The following is a 17,969-nucleotide window of genomic DNA, read 5'->3' as shown; positions in this document are numbered from 1 at the left end:
AATAAGGGCAAATTTTGAAATATGGGTACATAATTATTTTTGAAATATCTTTGATTCCATTGTTTTCTGTTAATTTGAAAATTGGGAGCTATTTCTTAAACAGATTTAAGTAAAATCTCCCATAGTGAATTTTAAGGGAAATTTGTGGCATCAGTAAGAAAACTTTAGAAAAGAACCTCTTGGTGATTTTAATTTCCTTCTCCATGTATCTCATATGTTATATTCCTCTTTAATGACATTCATTTTAAATATATATGCAGTATGATGTATTTCCATGTGAAATTAATCATCAGAGAGTGAACAGTAGTGACTTTTCATTGCTAAAAACAAATGATTAAATATCAAATTGTAAATGAGCTGGAGTGCAATATAAATGTCTTTAATAGTAAGATACAAAAAGAATTTATTGTGTGAATATCTTTGTTGATTTTCTTCTGGTATCCTAGAAATAAATGATAGAAAATAAATTCTCCTAGTGGAAATAACTCAAGAGAGAGAGAAATAAAGAGGGAAAAGCTGATATAAAGTCAAAGACCAAGCCATTCAAATATGTAAAAACTGTCAGATTCAAATCTATTATAAAATGATAGCATGTGTGTCCTCACATTTTGAAGTAAACAGCACTAATTGCTATATCTGAAATGCTTTCACTGAAAAACAAATAGACATAAGACAAACAATTTTTGTCTCTATTTCAAGATTTCTTTATATCAAAAGGAGATGAAATTTAACTGATTTTCCACTGACAATGTTCAAGCTTCCTAGAATTATAATGAATCAGGGCCAAAGGGCTCACTCTGAATAGGACAGGATTTATTCAGTCTTGTTTTAGAATATTCAATACATTTGCCTGCATGAATCAAACTCCCTGTTCTAAGTTAAGTTTCAAGGCCTCAGCAGCAGAGTGACTTGTCGTTTTCTGATTTCTCTCCACTGTCTTGGGCCCATGAATAAGTCAGGGTTATCCACTATGAAAGAGATAGTCTTCTTGGGCTTTCGTGGTCCCTGGTATATACAGATCTTTCTTTTCTCAATGATTTTGTTTGTCTATATCTTGATTGACTGGGAGTATGGCCATCATTTGTGCAGTAAGGTGGGACAACTGAATCCGTACTCCTATGTACATGCTCCTGGCCAACATCTCCTTCCTAGAGATCTGGCATGTGACCTGCACAGTCCACGAAATGCCGGTCAATTTTATTTCCAAAACTAAGGCCATATCCTTCTCTGGTTGCTTCACTCAATTCTACATCTTCTTTTCCCTAGGAACAATGGAATGCTTCTTCCTCTGTGTCATGGCTTATGATAGGTACCTGACCATCTGCCGTCTACTGCACTATCCATCCATGATGGCTAGACTGCTTTGTGCTGATCTGATGTCTTTTTGCTGCTCACTAGTTTCCTTGGATATTTAATTCCTATTTTCTTCATTTCTCAGCTATGATTTTGTGGGCCCAACATCACTGAACACTTTCTGTGTGATGTGCACTCACTAATGGCATTGTCCTGTACCTCGAAATCCATCATAGACCATGTATTCCATGCTGTGAGTTCTCTTATCATCATTCTCACCATTATGTACATCCTTGGGTCCTGCACTCTGGTGCTCACAGCTGTGTTTCAGGTTTCTTCTTCAGCTGGGTGGCAAAAGGCTTTCTCTACCTGTGGATCTCACTTAGTTGTGGTGTCTCTATTCTGTGGAACCATAGTGGTGATGTATGGGGTCTCACCTCTGGCAACTCAGCTCCTATGCATAAGATCATTACACTGATGTACTCTATAGTGACACCAGTCCTAAACCCACTCTTCTACAGCCTACACAAAGGCACTTCAAATTTGTCCTCCATTAGGTCTCTTGTAGAATGAGAATTATCCAAACCTCATGAACAGGTTTTGTGAAACCCATTGACTCTTCCTGCAAGTGGAAGAATAATCTTCTAACCTAGACTGACTTGGCTTTATTCAGAACCTCATGGACCTTTTGTGCAAAGTAAAATTCATCATGAATTTGATCATATTTTGATGTACTTTTAGTTTGATAAATCTGTTTCCTTGGGAAGAGATTGCCACCCAACACATGGTAAAAATCATGCATAAAAAACTTAATATTTACTTCCAGGAAGGTTTTGACTTTTTCAATGTGCAAGCTCTGTCTACACAACTCTAAGAGATGTGAATAAAATTGGTTATTTTCTCACATAGCAGGCTAAAACTTTGTTTAAAGACATATAACACATAAAATGCCTGTTGTCATGAATTTTTGGCAGAAACCCCACACATCAATGTTGGATACACTCAGAGATTATAAATCCAGTTTAAAAATTCTTAGCTCATTATTCTCATCAACAGTGTACAAGAGGAGGCTGAAAGTTAGATGGAAGCCATGAGTAAGAATATCTTTGGTCAATTGTAAGTATGCAATCCTCATAAGAAAAATGATCATGATATCAAGAGAACCACTCAGAAAACTTTACTTTGTTCCCTGGAGTTTGAGTGACACCTACACTGTCCCTGATTCATACCTGGAAAAAGATCTAAGTATTATAGAACAGCTGACTCTGAGAGCAGAGAACAAAGAAACAGGCTATAACAGGAGCCAAGTGAAGTCCCACCAGTAAGAGAGCAAATTTAGAATACCCACATTTGGCCTAGTTAGAGCTCATGGAAGGTAACCAACTTGGAACATCTTGAAAGGGATCCCACTCAAAAGTATTACTTAGAGAGGTAAGACAAACCCAAAAGTAAATTTGTTTCACAAAATTTAATAATTCACCTTTCCAAACAAAGTGAATAGTATTCTTAAAGAAACCGTTATAACAAATAGCGCCCCCCAACAAAATTAATATTTAAGTTGTCAAGAGGTTTAATTGTAAAAAAAAAAAAAAAAAGGATTAACTGATTTGTTTGAAACTTGAAACAAATTTGCCCATCTAAACAGTTACAAATGGCGCTTAGGCCATAATGTACCTGCTGCTATATCTTTGTTGGTCTCCCTAGAAGTAAATCCTGAGACTAGGATTCCAGTACAAGTAGCTCATTTGGGTTATGAAGGGAACATTGACAGAGAAAAAGGAAAGAAGGAAAGGATGTCTTCCAACGAAGGGTGCCTTGTCAAGACAGCTACCACTGTGGGAACTGGAGCTAATTCCTCTAGAGAATCTCCAGGTCATCAAGAAGACATTCCAGAATTATCCTGCTATAGAGACAAGGGGGCTGCAATATTGATATTGAAAGTTGAGGGCTTCTGAGGAGTGTGAAAGTCATTAATTTACCAGGACTTCTGGACTGAAAGAATGAAGGAAAGGCAGGCAAAGCAGATTCTCAGTCAGAAAAACATCTCAGGGAAATAAATGCAGATGTTGGCAGTTGTGCTGAAGTGGAAAGAAGGAGGACATACAGGGGATATGGACAGGAAACCAATGACCTCTTTTATGTTATTCTAACACCACCTCCAAGAATTTTCTGAGAAAATAACTGTGTTGTGGGGAGCAATGAGAGGAGAGGCTAAGAAAGAAACAGAAGACAAAGAGGACAATTCCTAAATGAGCTCTCTACATCCTCATGAGTAATTAATCTCCCAGGTCCCTCACTCAGTAGAACTTAACTCTCCCACTGTCAGTCATCATTGCAGAGTGTTCTTGTCTAATATTCAAAGCAAAAAAAAATATGATCTTCTATTGTGTGTCTAAGTAACATGATGTAACTGGGTCACAGGGACATCTGCAAGAAATGGTGGGGAGAAGTAAAATAACAACAAAAATAGTAATGATAATAATAGGATTAGGTTGAATTGCACGGGTCCCTGTTTGCCAGTTTTGAATTTTATGTTGTGGACAGAGGGAAACATCAAAGGTGTTCAAACAAGGAAGTTAAATGAACTGATATATCTTAGAGAGGAAACTCCCTCCAAACTTGGGGATAGACAGAGAGAGAATGAGTTGTGCTAAAGACCTTCACCTCCATCGGGGATGAGGAAGGCTTAGAGCCCAACTCCCAGATGCAGCTGCTGGAGTGGAGTGATGAAATGCTCTGCTCTGGCCTCTTGGACCTGGAAGTGTGGCCTGAGAGGCAGCTGCTTGAGACTCACAGAGCCACCACAAACAAGAAAGGATAAGGTTTGTAATAAAGTCAAGATGGTCCTGGAAGGAGATTGAGTCCTGTTGTAACTGTACAGCACTCTATGCCTGAGGTCTCATAACACCTCTGGCCCATCTATACTTCTGGAAAATGAGAGAAGGTTCTGTCCCAAAACTTATAATTGGCACCACTCACAAGAGGTCCAGTGAATAGCTTTCTGCATCACAACCACCACATCGGTTTTACTTTAATAGGCTTTCCGTTGGATACCTTGTAGGCACTCTGAGTAGGCTTGAAGATTTATTAGATCTCATATTGTCCTTGAGAAACTTGGGAAAGGTAGTATTCTTCTACTCTACTGAAAATCAACGCAGTAGGCATCAGGGTCTCCAGAGAAGGCAGGCCCAAGAGAAAGGGAAGAACTAACACACAACAGTCTCCTGACAATGTTCTCTTTCTAGAAGTGGTAAATTGTTCCTCATGGAGCAGGACTCACTCCCTGGAGGCTCTGCCTTTAATCCCTCCATCCTCCAGGAAACACACAGAAATATTCACCCTATATCTAGTCTTTGATGGTTATTGTAGAGGGGACCACACCTCTTCTCCAGGAAGAACAAATCCTGTCACAGAAACTTCAGGTTTGCATTCCCCTCTTGTCCATGAAAGGAGATGATGTAATGCTTAGAGCAGAAAATAAACATTAAAGAGCTAGAAAAACTTCTCTCCTCTGAATAAGCCTCCCTTTTCTTTGCTTCAGCTGTATATTATAAGGCTAACAATTCCGAAGCATTACTGTACGTCAGGCCCTAGACAAGCACTTCCACATTTGTTATCTCATTCAGAGTCCTCAACCCCTTGGTGAAAGCTTCACTGTGCCCATTTTACAGGTGAAGGAACTGAAGTGAGACAGTTTATATAATTGATTTGACAAAGTTTCCACAATTGGTAAGGTATGAGTTATAATTCAAATCTCAGGCTCCTTACTCCAAATCCTTTGCTTTTCTACTATGGCTTAGCTGTCTACCATTTCTCATAAATGGGAAAGTTGTTCTGATTTTGAAGGGTTTTGCAGAAATGAGACAGGTGTGGCAACCTCCTGTCCAGATTAAATGAAGCAGATGATGTTTTACTGTGAGAGCAGGCCAATGATAATTCCACACCATTGTGCCTCCTTGGACTAGCCTTGGGGAGAAAAGTAAATATCAAAGAAATGTCTTTCTCTCATCTTATATATTATAGCGCAGGACCTGGCTAACCTAGATTGGGCCTCTCCCAACCTTTCCAAGACATCGTGGAGATGAGAGTGTAGTTTATTTTGTTTGGCTTTGTTAATTAACTCAATCTGAGCATCCTGTAAACATAACACAGCCTTGACACTATTGTATCCATATTCACACTCTCTCTGCCACAGTGCTTTCTGCAACTGATTCAGGAGAATCTCCCAGCTATTTTGGGCAGCTCCAGCTTAGCCTTACGCCAGGTGAACATTACTGCAGCTCTGTGAACAGAGGAGCCAAGTAATAAAAGGTGCGAAACAATACAGTCTTGTTAGAATCATCTTTTTTCTCACCCACAGTCAATTTCGTTGGTCAAGCGTGAAACGGTGATGGCACACAGAGAATCATTTTTTCACACCCTTCTTGTTTTCTAGGGCAGCTTTGTCAGATCTCAAAGTTGGAGAATTGCCCTGAGAGGGAGTTGGCCTGGATCCTTTGCCTTCATGTGTAAGTGACAAACTATGCAACTAGTGTTTTCATCTGAGAGATAAATGTAGCTAAAATATCACCTCTAGGTATATAAAGTATTGATATCATTTGTACTTGTGGTATAATTGGAATAGGAATAAGCATTTTACAATGAAAACTGGTTAAAAATCATATAATCCTACTCCCTTTTCATATAAAGAAAACAAAGATTATAGAGGTTAAAAGACTCCACTAGAGCCACTAAGCAAGTTTGTTGCAAGGCTCAATCTAGAATTTCCATCCCTCTCTCTCTTCTACTTCAACATCCAGAGCTGTGGGACCATAGTTATCTTGAGTAGTCAGAGAGGAACCCATCTGAGGTGGGACTTGTTTTACCACCCAGAACATTCAACCTCCCATTACTTCCTTTGAATGGAATTCTTCTCAAGTCTGGGCCAGCACTCTGGTAGCCTAAGGTCATTTAGAGCCTCTCTTGTATAAATCCCTTTCCTAAAGTTTCATCTCACAGGTTTTTTGAAGTTCAAGTGAAGTAACTGGTAAACATCTATCTAGTATCAATTATATCCTCTGCTTGTAACAGTGTAGACAATCATTTCTTTGACAAATATTTACAAGATACCTACTATCTGCCTCAAACTCTGCTGGGCACTAGGGATAAAGAGTGAAAATGAAGGACAACAAGAGCACAGACCCTGAACCAGGAAAGTACTTGGCTGTTTGTAGAACTAAAAGATGGCCAGTGTTATATTTCTGAACTGTTGTGTGGAAAAGGGAAGGTGTGCATGCATGAGTGAGTATGTGCGTGCATGCGTGTGTGTGTGGGGGGGGGGGTGTGCATGTGTTGAGACAGAGGCAAATCCTGTTGGCTTTGGAAACTCATTGTTGTAATATAGTTCAAAACTGGCCCAACATATCACTTAGCTTAGCAGAACAGACTGATTTCTGACTGCTGACTTGTCGAGGTCCTCTCCCTTTCTTGACCAAGAAGTGTCCATTGTTCCACAGTCAAATAGATGGTCCTTGCTTTCCCGTCACTATAAATGCGTAGAGCAGAGTTCAGCAAATTATAGCCAATGGGAAAAATCTGGCCTGCTGCCTGTTTTCGTATGGCCAGTGACCTAAGAATTTTTACATATTTAATTTAAGTTTAAAAGTTAATATAAGAATCACATTCTGTGGCACTTGAAAGTTATATGAAATTCAAATTTCAGAGGACATAAAATTTCATTGGAATATAGCTATGTGCATTCTTTTAGGATTGTCTTTGTCTATTTTCACACAACAACAAAAGGTGAGGAAGTGTGACAGAGACTATATGTCCTGCAAGCCTAAAATATTTAAGAAAAAGAATGCTGATCCCTGATGTAGAGCATTAAAGAAGCATGTCCCTCTCTACTGAAATGCTGGCTAGTATGAGTATAGTCCAAATACACACACCTCCCAGTGGACTCAGGAGACAACAGTGGATAGTGCACTCCCTGCTACACATTACTTGTCAAATCCTGTTTTATATTTTGCAGTGTTTATGTTAGTGGAGTGTGTGTGCCTCCTTTGCACAACAGAGTTTACATTTGTGTGTGTCTGTGCATGTGTATGTGTGAGACATAAAGGTGTGTGGGGCTTTGATTAATAGAATCATGAGATGAGTTCGGGGATGTTGAGAGGAGTCTTATTCTATTCCGAGTGTATTGGGAAGCTAATTGAATTGAAGGAAAGGGACTTATCTGATTTTTCTTTTTCAAAGAGTCTGTGTGGCTGTAGCATGGACAACAGGTTGTAGAGAGGCCCGGGAGGAAACAGGTGTTGGTAGGACAGCATCACAGTGGTCTAGGGGAGAAAAGATGATGGAACGAACTAGACAGAAGTGAGTGGATATGGACTTATTTTGGAGACTAACATAAATTGCTGATGAATTAGATGTGAGGGTTAAGGAAAGGAAGAAACACTACACTGAAATAAGTTCTGCCATGAAAAAAAAAATTCTTAACATTTAATCAAAGGGGTGCATTGTTAGACTGTCAAGTGGATGCTTACTCCTAAAATGAAATTTCAAGATCACCAGCAAAACAGCCCTGGTCAAAAATACCTAATCATCATTAGTAAAAAATTTTTTTTTGAGGAAGATTAGCCCTACGCTAACATCTGCTGCCAATCCTCCTCTTTTTGCTGAGGAAGATTGGACCTGAGCTAACATCCATGCCCATCTTCCTCTACTTTAAATGCAGGATGCCTGCCACAGCATGCCTTCATGAGCTGTGCGTAGGTTGGTGTCCGGGGCCTGAACTGTCCAACCCCCTGCCATGGAAGCAGAGTGAGTGGACTTAACCACTATGCCACTGGGCTAACCCCCTTGTGTCAATTGTTTTTAATTAATCATAATAAAGTTTCCTTCTTTTGAATTGGTACTAGATTTACAGACTTAACCATTTTTAGAATTCACCTAGGTCCTTTACACATAGCAGAATTCTTCTTTTGTGTCCCTCTTTATATGTTAGCAATCAATGGGCACATGTGACTCCAACATAATTTTGAAAACATACTACAAAGGTCAGGATATGCTGAAAAAAAAGGCTCAATGCCTAATGTCCTTGATCATGAGTGAAGCTGCTGCAGAGGGACTTTAAAAAAATATTAGACTCTTCTGCTGTCTGTTTTCAACTCCCTTTTATGAAAGATAAAGATGTGGCCTCAGAAATTAATTGAGCCCCTAGTCAAATGACTTTAAAAGCAATAAACAGAAAAGACTCATGGGAAATGGAAGTTCATAAAGCAGGCACCAGAACTTAGTCTACTTTCCCCACACCAACAGCAGAGTCCACTAAATAGATTCCGATCATATGCATTAAAATAGGGCCTGACAGATATGTGGAGATTTTATTGGCCCCAGGCATCCCTCTCATCAGGGAATCCTGAGTTCCAAAGGACCCATAAAGGGTTTTAAAAGAATATCTATTGTGTTATAATTACTCTTCCTTTCTCCTCCCTCAACCACCAAAATTGTATTCCTCCTCCAACACAGATGACCTATTCTTGAGAAGAGGTGTGAGCTTGCTGTTGCCATCTTTTACTCTTGGTCCTACAGGTTTCTCAGAACTCGAATATTCCTAGTAAGAAATTATTAGACTCCCTGTGTCCCTGTGCCAAATTTAAAAACTCAAAATATGGATTTAACATAGAAGAAGTGGTGGAGAACATAGACTTTTTTTATGTTGCTAATTTTACATTTATTTACAGAGGGTTCTAATTGATTACAAGGCTTGAGTGCATATTTGTTAAACAAAGGTACTCTGATTTAGAACAAAACAAAGGCATCATGCAGATATTCTGTCTTTAAAAGCTACTCTGACTTCAGATGCTTCCAAGTAGTTACTGGGTGATGGAACAAAGTTTTAGCTTTCCATCCCCTAAGAATCCACTGCTATGTAGAATTCTGTGTTACCAATAGTGCCCATAGTGTGCGTTATTGGAATAGAATTATATCTATAACTGTAGACTGGGCAGATTCATATCTCTTTTCCAGGTAAGCACAGACCTGTTTCAATATGGTCTGTTAATGAGTCTTTCACCTTGTTCTACTGTGGATGGCTAGGATTGCTGCTTTAACACAACAGAAACTAAGGCTAATTTCCTCTATTCAATCTGTTTTACACGTGAAATTGGTATATATAATTAAACTGACACGTTAATCATTTAGTTTAAAATAAGGCCAGTTTCAAAAGTCACGTAAAAGAAGGAATTTAAAAAGTTCTATGAGCTCTTGTTATATAGTTACATAGTTTGACACAGTTTCTGCCACAACTGCAATGATGTCATCATTTCTGAAAATGGAAAAAATTCCATTTTGGTGAGAATGGATAGATAGGTACATAGATAGATGATAAATAGATAGATTCTTAAGTTTAAAGTCTATTAATCTTCAAACATCTCTACAACATGCTTCTTCAAGAGCTTATCAATTCGGACCAAAAGTTTTCTTGAGTACATAGTGAAAATATGAACGAGAATAAAGAAGCAACCCAGGTCAATATTTCAATTTTTAAGAAAAAAAGTAGCTATAGGGGCCATCCTGGTGCCACAATGGTTAAGTGTGCACATTCGGCGGCCCAGGATTTGCTGGGTCAGATCCCAAGTGCAGACATGACACTGCTTGGCAAGCCATGCTGTGGCAGGCTTCCCACATATAAAGTAGAGGAAGATGGGCACAGATGTTAGCTCAGGGCCAGTCTTTCTCAGCAAAAAGAAGAGGACTCGCAGCAGTTAACTCAGCACTAATCTTCCTCAAAAAAAAAAAAAAAGACAAGAAATTCTAAAAAAAAAAAAATAGCTATGGATATATGTCTTTATTTTCTTTCAAAGATGGTTTGAATATAAATCTGAGTCCCCATCTGTCTATACACAGTCATTTGATATTTCCTTGTTCTTTCACATCCCACAGACACATGAAAATCTCCAACACTCCCAATAATTCCAGCACCATCACTGGCTTCATCCTCCTGGGTTTCCCTTGCCCCAGGGAGGGGCAGATCCTCCTCTTTGTGCTCTTCTCTATTGTCTACTTCCTGACCCTCATGGGCAATGGTTCCATCATCTGTGCTGTGCGTTGGGATCAGAGACTCCACACCCCCATGTACATCCTGCTCGCCAACTTCTCCTTCTTAGAGATCTGCTACGTCACCTCCACTGTCCCCAACATGTTGGCCAACTTCCTCTCCAACACCAAAGTCATCTCCTTCTCTGGATGCCTCCTCCAGTTCTACTTTTTCTTCTCCTTGGGTTGTACAGAATGCTTTTTCTTGGCTATTATGGCATTTGATCGATACCTTGCCATCTGCCGGCCTCTACATTATCCCACTCTTATGACAGGACGTCTCTGCACTAATCTTGTGGTCAGCTGCTGGGCACTTGGTTTCCTCTGGTTCTTGATTCCCATCGTCATCGTCTCCCAGATGATTTTCTGTGGATCCAGGATTATCGACCACTTCCTGTGTGACCCAGGCCCTCTTCTAGCACTCGCTTGCAAAAAAGCCCCTATGATGGAGCTTGTCTTTTCCACTTTAAGTCCTCTGCCCATTGTCATTCTCTTTCTCTACATCATGGGGTCCTATGCTCTGGTCCTACGAGCTGTATTGAAAGTCCCTTCAGCAGCTGGGAGAAGAAAGGCTTTCTCCACCTGTGGGTCTCATCTGGCTGTGGTTTCACTGTTCTATGGCTCAGTACTGGTCATGTATGGGAGCTCAATAACTGAGCATAAAGCTGGAACACAGAAGATTGTGACTCTGTTTTATTCTGTTGTGACCCCACTCCTTAACCCTTTGATTTATAGTCTTAGGAACAAAGACATGAAAAAGGCCCTGCACAAATTTCTGAGAATATAAAACATGTTCATCAAAAATACCCTTGGGCAATTAAAGCCCAAAAGTGTATTTAACTTACTTAGACAAATTTATAAAAATTGTATTAAACATTTTCAGGTTAAGAAAAACTTGCTTTATTCAGATAATTGTTCATTCTAGTATTCACTAAAACCTCAATCACCTGTGAACATGTGTGTTTTGTTTATTTATTCTCTCTGTTCGTAATCATTTGTCCAGTTTTCTTTTACAGTGACTTGTCTTTTTAATTGAAAGCTGAACACTCACTATATTTAAAAAATTGTAAAGATAATAGGTATACTAACTCAACAAAAGTTCACTTTTCTTCTAGCAGTAGATAGAGCAGAGGCAGATTATTTTGATCTCCTGTAGGGACTATTTTTAGATGTTGTAAGAATAGTTTATACCAGTTTTGTTCTTCTTTCTGTAACGTGACCCTTACACCAGGAACATGGCCTTTCTGAGATGTCAACTTCTAGCCTGGATTGTTTCAGGTCCCTTTCACCATAATGGGCCCAATTGCTTATTTCTGTCCTCCTTGAATCCCGTGAATCCGGAAACTTCTGCTCAGCTCTTCATACTCTCAGTTTCCGTTTCCTACTAGATTTATTGAAATCTCATCTCACACATGAATGGCTTAGAAATCAAAAAAAGCCTTGAAGGGATATTGATCATATTTTGAGCTTCACTCTTCTATGTTCCTCTTCTCTTCAAGATTTGATTCTCAAACCCCAGCTGCTTTGGTAGCAACAAACACCAAATCCTTGATTTCCTCAGTTCGGTAAAACTACCGCTTTCTGCTGAGACTTTATGCTGCCTTTCCCTTTCCTTCCCACACACTTCATATCCACATACTCCCCCAACCCAGTTAATTGTCAAATGTCCTCAGAGAAAAACATCCAAGGTGAATGTGGAAGTCCTCTCCTTGACCCTACCTTCTTGGAATTGTAGCCCTCAACGTCTTGCCTGTGTTGAATGCTGTCCAGTGTCTTCAAATGGTTGTTTTAAGCATTTTGTCCAGATTTTATAGTTACTTTTGATGGAATGGTTAGTTTAATACAAGCTGCTTAGGCATGACTATACCAAAAATTCTTTTCTATTACATCTAAATTCCACACATTCTCCCTTTCAGTAGATGATTTTATAGCATAACTATGCAAAAACTCACATATCAGAGAGAAGTCGATAGGGATTAGTATAAACACAAGTCTGGGATGAGGACCTGCTTTTCTTTTCATTGCAAAGAGCTCTAGTTTTCCAAGGATTCCACCTTTGCAAGAGAATTAGGGGGGTGGGGGTGGATACAGTAAAATAAGAGGTAAAACCAGGCCTTCTAAGAATAGATTTAGGCCCTACTTTTTTTAAATGTGAGATATTCAGCAATTGTCGGTCTAAAAATATTTACTTGGGATTTGCATTAGGGCCTTGAGCTAGTTCTCCTTGAACTCCCTCCTAGGCCCTAATGAAAGGCAATCCTATTATTGAATTGTATTTACCATTTCAACTACCAATTCTGCAAGGGAAGAAAATGAGGATTGAGAATCAGGAGTGATTTGCTGAGGATAGTAACTTTAATGGTAAAAAATAAAAAATTCGCTATCTACCACCCTTTTCACTAGCCCAAGTTACTTTTTCTTTACTAACTAATCCTATGTTTCTATCTTTAAGACTTCATTATTTGCCAGTTCAACGTTTGTTTCTTAATTGTGTATAGCTCTGTAAACAGTAAAAGAATAGAACAACGTCCCAACAGGAAAATAAGCAAAAAAGATATAAGCAAATAACATACAGAAAAGACTCCTAAACATATGGAAAGAACATTAATTCATTCATAAAAAGAAAAAGGCAGAATAAGCCTACAATGGAGTTACAAAGGAGACAGTGGGCCCAAAATGAAATCACTTGGGTTAGGCGTTATGGCAGCAAACCAAGAGTTAATACCTAACCTAATCAAAGTTTCAACCTCCCTCAGAAATGTAACCTTTAATCAGCCAACCCTGAAATTTTCTGGTCAGCACTAAGAAATTCAGTAACAGACCTCTTCTGTTCCCCTGAGGAGAGCGACCTTGCCTAAAGTAGTGCATTATTTGCTAATAATTTCCTTTTTTCTTCACCCTGTCTGCTTTTTAAAACCTTTTGTTTGTCTGTAGATTGACAGAGCTGCTTTCTATTTGCTAGATGTGATTTGTGATCAAATTTTTGTGATCAAAAGCCAATTTGGTCTTTTAAGTCACTCAAAGTTTTGTTAGCAATGATATCTCATTGTTAAAATTTAAATGGGATAATCAGAGAAGGCCACACTAAGAAGGCACTCTTTAAGCAAAACCTTGATGGAGATGAGGGAATGAGCCATCGCTGAAGGAAGAGCATTCCAGGCAGAAGGACGCAAGTTCTCTATAAGACCCAAAGGTAGGATTGTGCTCAAAGAACAGCAAGGTTTGTTTGACTGCAGGAGAGAGATTCAGGGAAAGAGAGCTGGAGATGAAGTCAAAGAGAATGAACAGAGGGCCAGATTCTGCACTAACTTGTAAACCATAGCAAGGACATTTAATTCTGCATTAGATGAGAAGCCTTTGGAAAGTTTTGAACAGAGGAGTAACCTGGGCCCATTTATATTATAAAAGGGTCATTCTCCTGATTGTTTTGTTGACAATGGACCAGAGAGAAACCATTTTAAAACTCCTTGTTCTAGTTTTTAAATTTAAAAAATTGCTTATTTTTAAAGGAATTTGCATCTTTGTAATTGGTCCATGAGGATATATATTTGGGGAGGGGGAAAGGCCTGGTAGCTACCTTTGCCCAAGAGGAATGGAGAATCATCTTAGAGCCTAATAAAGAAATTTTAATTCTAAAATGATGTTTTCGTAACAATCTTAAGAGATGATGGAAAGTTGGGGATATATTCTTGAGGCTCTTGAACCACATTTAATCATATTATGATTATATAGAAATTTACAAAATATTTTCATATCTATTGCCTCATTTCATTCTTCTATCAGCCCTGTGGGGTACACAAGAAAGATGAACATGTAGCTAATATTTAAAGAAAAGAGTTCACGAAGCTCTTATGGCTAATAAGTGAAAACACTCAGGCTAGGACGTAGATTTTCTGTGTCCCAGTTTTTTATCTATTAACCCAACACTTTCTCTTCAGGTTCAACCCTGCTACCACCCAGTGCCCTCTTTTTCTCCCAAGTCACTCCGCTTCATATCATGCCTGAATAATATTCTCCACCATTTTCCTGCCCATCCCAGGCCTCTTTCAAAAGCCTCCCAGATGCTTAAATCCAATCCTGCTTTTCCAGATGAAACATCACCTATAAGTCAGCTTCAAGTGCCAATTATCACTACAAATATCATTCTTAACCCTGTATCCAAACCATGTTCAATTAATTTCTGATCCTACTGAAATCCTTCCAAACTGAGAACCTGTTTCAAACATACCCTTCATTAACCCAGAATCTACTGCTCTATCATCTACATAGTGGTTCTCAAATTTCAGCATGTATCAGAAACACACGGAAAGTCTGTTAGAACAGGTTGCTGGGCCCACATTCAGTTTCTGATTCACTAGGACAGGATGGGGCCTGACAACTTTCATTTTAACAAGTTCTCAAATGATGTTAATACTTCTTGTACAAGGATTACATTTTTGAGAATTTGCTCTCTCCTTACACAGCCTTACTCCTAAACTCAGTAATGCTCTCTACTTGAGCTCTTGCTGTGATTGAATGCATCTCCCCCTCAGATTCTCTGCCTTGTCTTGTTTGTCCTCATTTCCCTGATGTCAATGAAAAAGATTCTTACATCCTACCTCTGAGCCATTTCAGTGCTAAACTTTCATTCTCGCTAGTATTGCATCCTGTGAGTGAACAACATTACAACTCTGCTTTTAAAGGAGACAAATATTTTTCAAACAAAAGAGATCAAGCTATACATAAAATTGGAAAAGGAGAGTCTTTGCCTTATGTTGAATATAACAAAATTAAGTAAAGTATGTATAGAATACAATTTTTTGACAATTTCAGTGCTGACAGGTTTAGGGCCAAGAATAAAACAGATCTACTTGGGAGAGAAGATCACACACACACAAACACACACATATTCTTTCTCTTTCTCTTTCTCTTTTCTCCTATTAACCTGTCTCACTCGCTCCTTTCCCCCAACCCAGTACCCAGGCAGATCAGTTCCTTAGAGGAAGGATATCTCCACAAACAGGAAACTTTTCCTGGCCTCTCTTGGATATTATTCCTGACCACTGTGTTCAGCTAGTCAGACCACTGGAGGAAATGTAAACAAATGTAGGTAGGATTCGATGTATACAGAGAGACACATGCACAGGGAACTAGGTGCCTCCCAGTGAGCCCAATGGGGAACTCTGGATACTATTCGAGGAGAGATTTGTGAGCACTTAATAATAACTGACAAGAAAAATATGAATATTTAAAGGAAAAAGACATGAGAAATCCATTTCATTTGATTCAGAAGACTCAAGGAAGAAAGTCTCTGGTGCCACCAACACTGTTCTCCATCCAGGAATGAGATTTTAGATTGTGTCACGAGGACAGTCTTGTGGCTGGATTTTCTCTCACATCTCTTCCTCCTGGAGCCAGAAACACCATCAGGTACATAAGGAAAGTCTTCCTGCATCAGTGCATCGCTGCTCTTGCACACCCGCTACTGTCAGCTACTAAGAACATGCTGGTTCTTCTATAAATCCATTACTTCTGTGTTCCTTTGTTCTTTGTAGGATCAATTTGTTAGGTCCTGCATTTCTCTCTCCCAAAACACTCAGAAGAATGCTTGGGGTGATACAGTCATAGTTAGAGCTCACTCTGGTATCACAGAGCCCCCACTGTACAACTCACTTAGGGAAAGTACTGCTCAAATGTATTGGATATTTTGGGGGGGGCATTAAATTTCCTTCAGTTAGAATGCAGCCTGAATCTTGTGCCACTTTGTTTCTTATATCTAAGTTTTGATTGACAAATATTCTTCTGAAATAGTAGTAAAAGCAGTCTGTTCTTATTTTTTCAGAGTTCTTGGCAAATGACATGCGGCAAGTGGCAACCGAGAAAGAAGTAAGCCACCTGACTCTCTTGTCTTTTGGATTTATCTATAGGTTAACGTTAAAAATATAAATATTTAAAGGAAAAGGATCTCTGCACTTATAAAAAAGAGTGCTCTTCCCTGGGCAACTGGCTTACATCTTGAGGAAGTGCTTGGGGTATGGAGGAAGATCTGGCTTCCTTATAAGTTCCTTCAGAATGGATTGCCCAGGCTCCTCATTCCTCCTCTTTCCTCCATCTCCTTACGTGTTATATAACTTGAGGTGAATAGAGAGATGAAAGAGGTTATTTAAATTCGACATTTGAGCTAGTAATAGAGGTGGTGGCAGTATAAATACAGGCAATGATATTTGAAATTATCTATGAAGTTCATTTATCCATCTTTCTCTGATCCTGTCTTCTATGGATAACACAAATGTGTGGCTGATATGATCCTTTCAGTCTCTTTGTCAGGTGTAGGGAGCCCTAGCACAGTTGGCTCCAGGGTCTAATAGCACATTCCTGTTGCAGTTTTTTTCTGTTAACTGAGTAGGCCCTCAGCATGGCTGGTTGCTAGAGGTTCAGGGTCTTAAAATTGCTGTAATCCTCTGGCCTACAAGGCTTTATTCAGTTATCTCAGGGTTGTTGCTGAGTGGGACTGGCCACAGGCTTGGGAGCGCCCAATTGTTTCAGGCTTTGAATGTGAGGCTAATCCTTAAGTGGCTGTTTTAGAAGCACAACTCTTGCTGTAGCTGACAGGCCCCACTGCCTGCTGGGCCACACACCACATCAACACAGTCCTGCCCCATGCATGCACCCTGACGCAATGAAGTGGACTCAGTCTCCCAACTGCAAAAGCCTCATACACTCCACCGGTGCAGGCCCACCCTTGCACATGCCCTCTATCACAGGAGGGGACCCAGTCATCTGGTTTTGGAGGTTCCAGGCATCCCACCTATTTGGGCCCACAAGTTGCCCAAGGGCTTACTATTTAGTTGGACCTGTCCCTAGGGTAGATTGTCTGTCCTGGCTGAGCAGGATTAAATCATTTCTCTAGTGGTGGGGACAGACCCCTGCACTAATCAGCCAGGGGAAGAACATAGATATAAATTGACTTAGTCTACTCCCAGAGCAAGAGGTTATGGCACCAAGAAGAGAAATATAGTTCCAATTCATGGTTTTTGACCTGGATCCATAAGTTATAAGTCCTAACTCCCACTTGGTTTATTGACTTCAAAATGTCCAAGGTCTTTTGACATTTATATTGAAGTCAAAGTTTAGTTATCTGTAGAAGAAAACACAAATGCAAAAAGATACCTTCAATCCTATGTTCATTGCAGCAATATTCACAGTAGCCAAGACTTGGAAGCAACCTAGGTGCCCATCAAGGGACAGATGGATAAAGAAGATGTGGTACATATACACAATGGAATACTACTCAGCCATAAGAAATGATGAAATCCGGCCGTTTGTGACAACATGGATGGTCCTTGAGGGTATTATGCTAAGTGAAGTAAGTCAGAAGGAGAAAGTCAAATACTTTGATCTCACTCATAAGTAGAAGACAAAAACAACTACAAACCATAACACAGGGACAGAGATGGATTAGTGGTTACCAGAGGGGAAGAGGGGAGGAAGGTGCAGTAAAGAGGTGATTAGGCTCATGTGTGTGGTGATGGATTGTAATTAGATTTTGGTGGCGAACATTATGTAATCTACACAGAAAGAAAAATGTAATGATGTACACCTAAAATTTATATAAGGTT

At 39.5% G+C, this 17,969-nt stretch overlaps 1 protein-coding gene and 1 pseudogene across 1 annotated transcript; both read left to right on the top strand.

The window, feature by feature from the left end:
* The first annotated feature begins 946 nt into the window (after positions 1-946).
* Positions 947-1,866, top strand: LOC124235097 (olfactory receptor 11H7-like; annotated as a pseudogene).
* Positions 1,867-10,150: 8,284 nt separating this feature from the next.
* Positions 10,151-11,158, top strand: LOC124235947 (olfactory receptor 11G2-like). The gene has a single exon (XM_046654512.1). The coding sequence runs from the start codon at positions 10,223-10,225 to the stop codon at positions 11,156-11,158; it is 936 nt and encodes a 311-aa protein (XP_046510468.1). The 5' UTR covers positions 10,151-10,222.
* Positions 11,159-17,969: the final 6,811 nt, after the last annotated feature.

The sequence above is a fragment of the Equus quagga genome, chromosome 2 (genome assembly GCF_021613505.1).
Source record: "Equus quagga isolate Etosha38 chromosome 2, UCLA_HA_Equagga_1.0, whole genome shotgun sequence".
Lineage (NCBI taxonomy): Eukaryota > Metazoa > Chordata > Mammalia > Perissodactyla > Equidae > Equus > Equus quagga.
The sequence above is the reverse complement of the archived record's forward strand: the minus strand, read 5'-3'. Positions and strand labels throughout refer to the sequence as shown.